At 46.2% G+C, this 10,007-nt stretch overlaps 1 protein-coding gene across 1 annotated transcript; it reads right to left on the bottom strand.

Moving 5' to 3' along the window:
- Positions 1-888: 888 nt before the first annotated feature.
- ARSI (arylsulfatase family member I) lies at positions 889-9,691 on the bottom strand. The gene is made up of 2 exons (XM_044661794.1): positions 9,360-9,691; positions 889-3,143 (listed from the first exon to the last, which is right to left on the bottom strand). The coding sequence occupies exons 1-2, from the start codon at positions 9,689-9,691 to the stop codon at positions 1,721-1,723; spliced, it is 1,755 nt and encodes a 584-aa protein (XP_044517729.1). The 3' UTR covers positions 889-1,720.
- Positions 9,692-10,007: the final 316 nt, after the last annotated feature.

The following is a 10,007-nucleotide window of genomic DNA, read 5'->3' as shown; positions in this document are numbered from 1 at the left end:
CCTCTCCTCTTGGAGCCACAAGCAGCCACTCTCAAGATCCCATCATCACCGTGCTCCTCCCCAGTACCCCAGGAGAGCCTTCCCACCTCCAGAGACTGTACCCATGGTGCCATGGTTGGACAACTGACTGTGCTGACACACACAGCAGCCCCTAAAAAATACCAGTCTTTGCCCCAGGTGAAAAAAATTTTCTTAGATCCAGATCCTTCAGCTCATCCTCCCAGCCCTGGGGCAAAGCTAATCTAAGGCTTCACTTTAGGGGAAAGAAGATGGAAGGGGAGGGAAGAGGAGGGGCCCCTCTGGCTCTCTCCCCATCCTCTTTGGGCCTCTTCGGGCTGCCCTCTCTCTACTTCCCTCAGCCCCTGGCCCCTAGCCTGTGTCAAATCCTTCCATGTCCGGCTCTAAGTGAATGTGATTTTGTGACAGCAAAACCCCTCCCCCCCACCCCCTGCAGCTCATCCCTGAGCTGACAAGTCCTAACAGGCCTCATTTGCCAGAGACAAAAATAACTATTTTCAAAATTCACAGCAGAGCCATCGCCTACACATGCGGCACCGACTGGAACCTAGAGGGAGAAACACAGAACAGGCTGTGCAGAATGAAAACGCACTGTACATTAGAGGCTCTTAACCCCCACGCCCCTCGTGCCCGCACCTCAGGGGGGGGTGTGAGTACACGTGTGGATGTGCACACATATGTTCACCCCTGTGTGCACACATGCATGCACATACTCTCTCCCACTGCCACTCCCAGACCCCCCCATCCCCAGCCAGACACTGAACAGATGTGCATGACACATGCATGTATCAGTATCAGCGACTACACCTGACCATATTTACACTCACTTACACAATGATCCAACCTGTATTTGTGCTCATATGGGTTCACAATCATTCACTTAGTCCACTGCCTGGTACACAGTAGGTGCTTAATAAATGCTAATTGACCTGCAGGTTTGCCCCTGCCAGTCACTAAGAGTCCCTCGAGGCCATTGCTGCCACCAGCACTCCATTTGCCCGCGGCTGGCTGGATGAAGGGAGCTCCCAAATCTTAGACTCATAGATTCTTAAGAGATGATAGAGGCCACCAAATACAACTTCCCTCCCCATACACAAGACCTCCTGCAGCAAGCAAGCCCAGTGGTCATTCACCTATGTAGGCATGGTCGCTTTCCCCATATTCTCCCTACTCTTCCACGCCCTCTGTCGGCACCAGCCTTGCTCTCATCTGCAAGAGCGGGCGGGGGGGGGGGGGGGGGAACCTTCATTTGGGTGGGGCCAGGGAGGTGGGCACAGAGGAAACCCCCCAATTCTCCCTCCAAGTGCAGCCTAGGGTGGTACAAGGTGGGATATAAGTGGCTCCGAGGCAGGTCCTGAACCCACACCCCCAGCCCTCAATCTCTGCTGCTGAGTTCCAAGAGGATTGTTAGGAAATGGAACAAATCGGGAAGTATCACCACCCATCAGGTTGTGTCATCCCAGCCCTGAGCCTAAGGGATATTCCCCTTCGCGGAATGTGTCCAGTTCCCTTTCAGGGCATAGCACACCCTCCCCTGCCCCAACCAGCTGAGCAAGCTTCCATTTTTCTCTAAGAGAACGCAGGTGGTCAGATAACCAACAGTCTCTTGTCTAAGGATTTCCCGGTCGTGAAGGGACACCAGCCAAAAGAAGCCCTGGTAGAAGAGCTGGAACTAGAGAGCGCACCCCGAGCCTGCTCCGAGTCAGATGCGGTTGGACATCAGCCTGGTGTTGAGCTTACGGAAGAAAGAACGAAGCTTACAGATTTTGCACTTCTTTCTACCCCGGCGAGAAGCCCGGCCCCTCCCTTCCCTGGCCTCTTCCTCTTCCTCTTCTTCTTCCTCTTCCTCCTCCTCTTCACTAACCCACGGGCCCCAGGCACCCCCATTGAAATCAGGGTGGGCTCGAGGGTTCTCAGCGGGGTAGCGCACAGGGATGGCTGTCCGGTTGTAATACACCAGCCGGGCCAACAAGGAACGGACCACATCCGGTCTTTGGGCCGCCAGATCCTCTCGTTCGTAAGGGTCAGCGCTGATGTTGAAGAGCCACACGGACTGGCGGGTGCCATCCGCCAACCGCTCCAGGTTCCACCAGCTGCCCGGGAAGTTGGCCAGAGTCTGTGGGGGGATCCAGTCGCTGTAGCCAGGGTCCCCCGTCAGCAGTTTCCATTCACCAACTCGAATTGAAGCCTGGACGGCCGTATTCCAAATGCCGAAACCACCTTCGAGGGAGCCGTGCTTGGCGTGGTTGTAGAGAGGGTCAATGTTGTGGAGGATCTCCACGCGAGGGGAAACCTGACCCTCGCTAATGGCCGGCCATACGTCGTAGCCATCCAGCCCCTCCGCCTCTGACACGCTGCCCCCAGCCAGCGTCACCAGCGTAGGGTACCAGTCTGTGATATGCACCAGCGCCCGGCTCGTCCTCCTCTTCCTCTTGAGCAGGGGGCTGTGAACGAAGCCGATGCCGCGCACACCGCCCTCCCAATAGGTGCCCTTGCGGCCCCGCAGGGGCCAGTTGCTCCCTCCGGAGAAGGTCTGGCCACCATTATCAGTAGAGAAGATAATGACGCTATTGTCGTAGTAGCCATAACGTTTCAGGGCCCACGTGATATTGCGCACGGCCTCATCCATGCAGGTCACCATGGCGGCGTATTTGCGCCGAGCCACATTGCCCATGGTCCGGTAGCGGTACAGGTACTCCCGGGGGGACTGCAACGGCGTGTGCACAGCCTGGAAGGCTACGTAGAGGAACAGGGGCTGGCGGGGACTGTGGTTAGCCAGGATTTGGCTGGCACGCTGGGCATACAGCAGGGTGGAGTACTGGCCACTCTGCTCCCACGCCACGCTCTCCCCCTCATGAAGGTCATAGCCACACACACCGGGCCCGTCGCAGTTGTCATATGTGTAGTAGTCCACGTTGCCCGTCAGCGAGCCCAAGAAGGTATCAAAGCCACGGCGTGTGGGCAGACATGCCTTCTTATAGAAGCCTAAATGCCACTTGCCCACCATGTGAGTGGAGTAACCCACCTCCTGCAGTTTTTGTGGCAGCGTCACCTGGTCGAGGGGCAGGCAGCTGGGCTGACGAGGGCGGATGATGGAGTGCTGCAGTCCTGTGTGGATCTGGTACCTGGTTGGCAGAAGGAAGCGAAGAGGGGGAGAAAGGTAAAACAGGAATATATTAACATGAATTGGACTTCTCCTTTGCTCACCTCAGAACCTGAAGGTGGAATAAATGAATGAATGAAATTTTATTAAGAATTTATAAAAGCTTAATACCCAATCGATAGAGTGCCGGATCAAGGTTAGTTCAAAACTGGTCTCAGACCCCACCTGCATGACCCTGAGTAAGTCACTTAATCTCTGCTTCTATTTTCTCTTCTGTAAAATGGGGATAATAATAGCCCCTATCCCCAAGAGTTGTTGTGAGGACAAAATAAGATAATATTTGTAAAACTTAAAATGTTATACAAATGCTAGCTATTGTTGTCATCATCATTACTAAGCATTTCTATGTGCTTAATTTAGCTAGGAACACAAATAGAAAGGCAAGATAGTCCCTGTTTTCAAGAAGCTTACATTCTAATAATTTTCCTCCCTAAATACAAAAGAAGGAAAGCCTGGTACAGTGAAAAGACTACTAAACAGGAAGTCAGGAAACCTGGGACCTAATCATAGCTGTAACACTAACTAGCTCACTCTGATACTGGCTTTGTTATTGTTGTTTAGTCACTTCAGTCATGTCTGACTCTTTGTGACCCTGTTTGGGGTTTTCTTGGCAAAGATCCTAAATGGATTTGCCATTTTGTTCTCCAACTCATTTTACAGATGGGCAACTGAGGCAAACAGGGTTAAATGACTTGCCCAGTTCACATAGCTAGGAAGTGTCTCTGGCCAGATTTGAACTCAGGAAGATGAGTCTTCCTGATTCAAGGCCTGGTGTTGTATCCACTATACCACCTAGATGAGTTTCCCCATCTGTAAAATGAGGGGATTAGCCTAGGTAAATCCCCCATTAGTAAACTAAGGGAGTTTGATTAAAAAATAAATTAAGGTGGGTTGACTAAGTTCTCTTCCAGTTCTGACATTCTGTGTTCCAAAGTCCTTTTTAGTTCGGACATATACTGTTTTAATGACCTTTCATGCTCTTCTTTTCCATATTCTAAGGTCTTTTCCAGCTTTGGTACTATCTGTTCTAAATTTCCTTCCAGATGAGAAGAATGAGATAGAGGAGGGAGTGGTGCTTTTGGGGAGAGGGGAAAAGTAGTAGCCTGAGCCCTTTGACCTTTCCTTTCCAGTAGCCTCATCTCTTTGAGACAGGCCTTGGCAAACCCTGGAAATGTTACTCATCCCAATGAGTTCCAGTTTAGGCTACGTCCTCTTATTCATTCAGCAAACACTTAAGTGCTATTATGTCAGTTCCCTCCCTTCTTTGCAAAGGTGGAGGACTATGGGTATAGAATGTTGTACATATTATTAAACACAGTTGATAAATGGGTTGTTTTTTCTGAATTGCTTCTTTTTTAATTTTTTGTTATAAAGAATAACTTACTGGAGAGGAGGAAGGGTGAGGAATATATTTAGAATGAAGGTGATACTAAAAAATATATCAATATTTAAACACCTTCTATATGAAATGTCTCATGGTAAGTGTTATGGGAGATAATAAAGCAGTGTCCTTCTACCCTCTGGAGTCAATTAAAGGAAATAATATATAATAACTATAATACTTATAATCAATAATCCACAGTTCTATCGGTGGGGATTGACCACCTATAGCCAGTTAGGTAATGAGCCTCTCTGAACTTAGCCAGATGGAGTCTCAGAGGACAGATAGAGCATCTATTATCAAATCCATGCTGAAAGGCTTTCCAGCATAGGGTGATTTGCCTTAACTTGCTCTCCACCAGGATAGTCTAAGATAACCCAGAGTCATTTGTACAAAGCAGGCATATATATAATGTGTGTGTGTGTGTGTGTTTGTGTGTGCAAGAAAGTAGGATAAGAATGTATACGGAAAAACATTTTATAGGCAGTTTCTCCAATAAAGGTCTCATGTCTCAAGTATGTAGAAGACTTTGTCAAATTTATAAGACTATGAATCATTCCCCAATTGATAAATGGTCAAAGGATATGAAAATGCAGTTTTCAGATGAATTAATCAAAGATAGATAGATAGATATACATATGAAAAATGCTTTAAATCATTATTGATTAGAGAAATGCAAATTAAAACAACTCTGAGGTATCATCTTACACTTATCAGATTGGCTAAAAAGAAAAAAGAGCAAAATGACAAATGTTGGAGGGGATGTGGGAAAATGGGGATACTAATACATTGTTGGTAGAACTGTGAAATGATCCAACCATTCTGGAAAGCAATCTGGAATTATGCCTAAAGAGTTATAAAAAGGTATATATATATATATATCCTTTGCCCCAGAAATATCATTACTAGTCCTGTTTCCCAGGATGATCAGAGAAAAAGGAAAAGAACCTATATTTCTAAAATATTTACAGCAGCTCTCTTTGAGGAGAGAAAAAAACTGGAAATTAAAGGTATGCCCATCAGTTGGGGAATGGATAAACAAGTTGTGGTATATGTTTGTGATGGAATACTACTGTGCCAAAACAATGAATAGGTTAATTTTAGAAAAACATGGAGGGTCAGCTTAGTGGATAGAGAGCCAGGGCTGGAATTGGGAAGACATGGGTTCAAATTTGGTCTCAGATACTTCCGAGCTAATATGGCCCTGGGCAAGTCGTGTAACCCCAATTGTCCAAGCCTTGCTCTTCTATCTTAGAGTTGTCACTAAGCCAGAAACTAAGGGTTCAAAAAAATTTTTTGCCTAGGCTCACACATCCAAAATATACCAAAATCAGTGTTAGAACTAAAGGTCTTTCAAAATCACTACCAGCCCTCTATCCTACTCCATACTGCCTCTATTATATTATTACTTTGTTTTAGGTTGGGTTTTTTGGGGTCAAGATTTTTCATATTTTATTCATTTGGGGAATTCCCACTGTACAACCCTACCCCCCTACCCGATTCCTCAACTGCTACAGATTGGCAAGTTGTCCATAAACCATAGTCTTAATGGACCTTCTGGGGACACTAAGAGGATGGATGGCTTAACCATGGTCACATGGATCAGAATTTGAACCTAGTTCTTCCTGACTCCAAAGTCAGTCCTCCATTGACTACATCTGTCAATTATGTTACATATCGTGTTCTATTCTATTATACTGTCATGTCAGTCAACAAGTATTCATTAAGGGCCTACTAGATGCTAGGTAGTGTTACCAAGTTCTGAGAATACAAGTGCAAAGAATGTAATGATCTCTACAATAAGTTTACATTTGGGGGCAGCAAGATGGCTCAGTGGACAAAGAGTCAAGAGTGAAGACAGGAAGTTCTGGGTTCAGATTTGACTATGGACATTTCCTAGCTATGCAAGACCCTGGTCAAGTCATTTAACCCCAATTGCCTAGCTCTTGCCCATCTGTCTAAGAGTTGTCACTAAGACAGAAAGTAAGTTAAAAAGAGAGAGAGAGAGAGAGAGAGAGAGAGAGAGAGAGAGACAGAGAGAGAGAGAGAGAGACAGAGAGAGAGAGAGAGAGACAGAGAGAGAGAGAGCGCACAGGTGCTTTCTTCCAAGTGCTGCTGGAAAGGTTATACACACATGATTGTGCGTGACTATCCTGGCAGTAAGCTAGATAAGATTGGAGAGACCAGAGAATCAGGAGTTGTTCAGCCATAACAGATCTACTAAGACAGAGAGGGAGTTTAATCCATGACAGAGGAGAAAGTACTTCCAAGGATGAAATCCTGTCTCTTTCAAAGCCTTGGGTATGCCTGGGTCTGTATGTCTGTGTGTGAAATGCAGTCCAGTTCAGCCCCAAGGGCCTGAGAGAGAAGAAATAAAATGAAGGAGGATATGAAAAACAAAGAAGTGGCAAAGGAAGAAAAGGATGAGGGAGGAAAAGGGAGAAGAGGACAAATGACCAGAACAGCTGGGGATAAGATGAAGCAATTCCCAAGAAGCAAAAAACAGAAAAATAGGGGTTGATTGGAGCTGTATCCAAGCTGAAGAAGCCTCAGTGGAGTCTGGAGATGGAGTAGGGAGGAATAAATGCAAGCACCCTTCATCAGTCTCCTTATGATCCCATATCCTCTCCTGAACTGTACCCCCATTTTACTCTCCTTAACATCCTTCTCCACTGTTATCCTTAGCCATCCATCCCACTACCTGGCCTTTCCTCTTCTTGTCCCACCCCTGAACTCCCAGCAGATCACTCCTCTCCCCAAGCCTCAGAGTCTTCCCATCCCAGCAGATCTCCTAAATCCAGATCTACTTATTTCTCAAAATCCTTTCATCTCACCTTCAAATTCCCTTCTACTTCATTCTTGGTTTTCTTTGCATCATCAGTGCTTAGCACAATGCCTGGCACACAGAGGGTTTGTATTACAAGGCTCAGGAAGTCAGTCAGTTATTTGTTAACTGACTGACTGTTAACTGACTGACTTCCTGAGCCTTGAAATCTCCACCTCTTGACAGCATTGGACTAGAAAGGGGTCAATCCCCTTGGCTACCCCTTTTTTCCCTCCACCAAAAAAAAATATTTATTTGTTTGTTGGGGGTTTTTTCCCATGGTTACATGATTCATGTTCATTCCCTCCCCTTCTCCCTCCCCCTTCCTGGAGCTGATGAGCAATTCTACTCCCTCCATTTTTAAAAAATAATTTAACAAAGAAATTATGCCATGGAAGGAAGGAAGGAAGGAAGGAAGGAAGGAAGGAAGGAAGGAAGGAAGGAAAGAAGGAAAGAAGGAAAGAAGGAAGGAGATAAATGAATGCTAGAGGAATATAATGAAGTTTGTTTTGTCTTCAGATGTACAGCGCCTAGCACAGCACTTTATACATAGCAGGCTCTTGATGAATGTTTATTGAATTGAATTGAATAAATGTAAAGTCCTGCACTTCGGCTCAAAAATTCATTTGCACAGCTTCTAAATTAAATAGATCTAACTAAAGAGTCACTCATATAAGAAAGACCTGGGAATATTGGTTGACCACAAGTTCAATATGAGTCAACAGTGTTACTTGATTGCCAAAAATAACTAATGTGATCACAGACAGCATGAATGGAAGCACAGTGTCAAGATCAAAGGAAGTGATAGTCCTACTTTCTTCTATCCTAGCCAAACCCCATCTGAAGAATTTTGTCCAGTTCTGGGCACCACATTTTAGGATGGATATTGACAAACTGGAACAAGTTCAGAAGAGGATAACCAGAATGGTGAGGTGATTGGAATCCATGCCACATGACCAATGGTTAAAGGAATTCAATTGGGGATTTTTAGTCTGGAGAAGAGAAGGCTTCGAGGGCCCTCTTCAAATGTTTTTTGTTTTGTTTTGTTTTGTTTTTTGTTTGTTTTTGTTTTTGCTTTTTTGGTATGGATGAAGGATTAACTTTGTTCTAACTCCAGAAGACAGAACTAAGGCCAGTGGGTGGAAGTGACAGACAGGCAGATTTCTGCTTCCCATAATCAATCAATCAAACAAGCATAAGAAAGAGCCTGCTAACAATTAGAGCTATGGGGGAACAGAATAAGAAGCCTTTTGAGGCATTGTGCTCCTAGCTGCTGGAAAGGTTCTATCAAAAGCTGGCATGTGATAGGTAGTATTCTTGTTCTGCCTGTACAGGGTGATTAGAATCTTAGATGACTTCTAAAATCTTCTCCAGCTCTAAGATTCTGTGACTTCATTTTGTCTCTACTACTAAATATCTGTGTGAAGTTGAATAAATCTCTAAAATGAGGGGAGCTAATTCACCAAAAAGTCCTTTCCAGCTCTAATAGTCTCTTCTAAGATCCCTTCCTACTTCTAAGGGTCCCTCCAGATCTGCTGTTCAGTGGTTTAGTGGAAAGAATAATAGAAATGGAGCCAAGTCCTATGTTCAAATCACTACCTGTACCAGAATACTTCATAGCTGTGTGACTACCAGCAAGTGACTGAGTCTCTCTTTTCAATAAAATGGAGAGACCTATATAGTAAGTACTTACCTCTGAGGGTTGTCGTGAGACTCAGATGAGATAATGCACCATAAAACACTTTGCAAACTTTAATCTATATAATTCTACATTCATTCACATGGAAGTGTGGGCAAATTAATATATGCCTCCTCCTCCTTCTAAGGATATTTGCACTTTAAAAGAAGAGCCTGGAGGTGACTAGGGAATGCACCTTTAAAGAGAGAAAGGCCAGCAAAGGTAGAGCAAACGCTTGGTGAGGAAGGTCTTCCCTGGGCCCATTGTGATCAGTGCAGAAAACCAGACTACTCACCTGCCAGTGAGGAGCTGACTTCGAGAAGGGGTACAGATGGGTTGAATGTAATAGTTCTCTAGCTTTACACCCTCGGCGGCCAGTCGGTCCAAGGTCGGGGTCTGGATGTCTGAACCGTGGTAGCCCACATCGTGGTAGCCCTGGTCATCAGTGAGGATGAAGATGATATGAGGCGGAGATGAAGACCCGGACTGCGAGGGAGACGGGGGAGGTTTGTCCCCAGAGGCCCGAGGCCCATCAGCCTGGTGGCCCGGCTTGACCCAGTCCCACGAAAGGTAGCCGAAGCTGAGGAGGCTGACCAGCGAGAAGCCGGTAAGAGCTGACACCGCCATGCTGCCCCCAGGCCAGCGGCGGCTCAGCTTCTGAAGCAGGGCCAAGGTCACGGCCGCTGGGAGCTCAAGGCTACAGGACCACCGCGCCTCCCAGGCGCTCCCTCACCTCTTAAGAGAAAGGAAAGTGACTCCAAAATTACTTTCTTTGCCTTGCCTCCGCTAGGGTAAGTCTGTGTAGAAAAGAGAGAGAAACTATCGAGTTCTATGCCCGGAGGGTGCTGAGGGGGCAGCTCCCCCAGCCTGAGAATCCAAGCTGTAGAGAATAGATCAAGGCCCCTCCCCCTTAAAGACTTGGGTCCAGCTGTGAAGTTAAGGG

This window comes from Gracilinanus agilis, chromosome 2, assembly GCF_016433145.1.
Source record: "Gracilinanus agilis isolate LMUSP501 chromosome 2, AgileGrace, whole genome shotgun sequence".
Lineage (NCBI taxonomy): Eukaryota > Metazoa > Chordata > Mammalia > Didelphimorphia > Didelphidae > Gracilinanus > Gracilinanus agilis.
The sequence above is the reverse complement of the archived record's forward strand: the minus strand, read 5'-3'. Positions and strand labels throughout refer to the sequence as shown.

What these genes read in the sequence shown, in the direction of transcription:
- ARSI (XM_044661794.1), bottom strand. Translation starts at nt 9,691, where the DNA reads ATGGCGGTGTCAGCTCTTACCGGCTTCTCGCTGGTCAGCCTCCTCAGC. An exon ending in AGTCAGCTCCTCACTGGCAG is followed by an intron (nt 3,144 to 9,359) that starts GTGAGTAGTCTG and finishes TCTGCCAACCAG; the next exon opens with GTACCAGATCCACACAGGAC.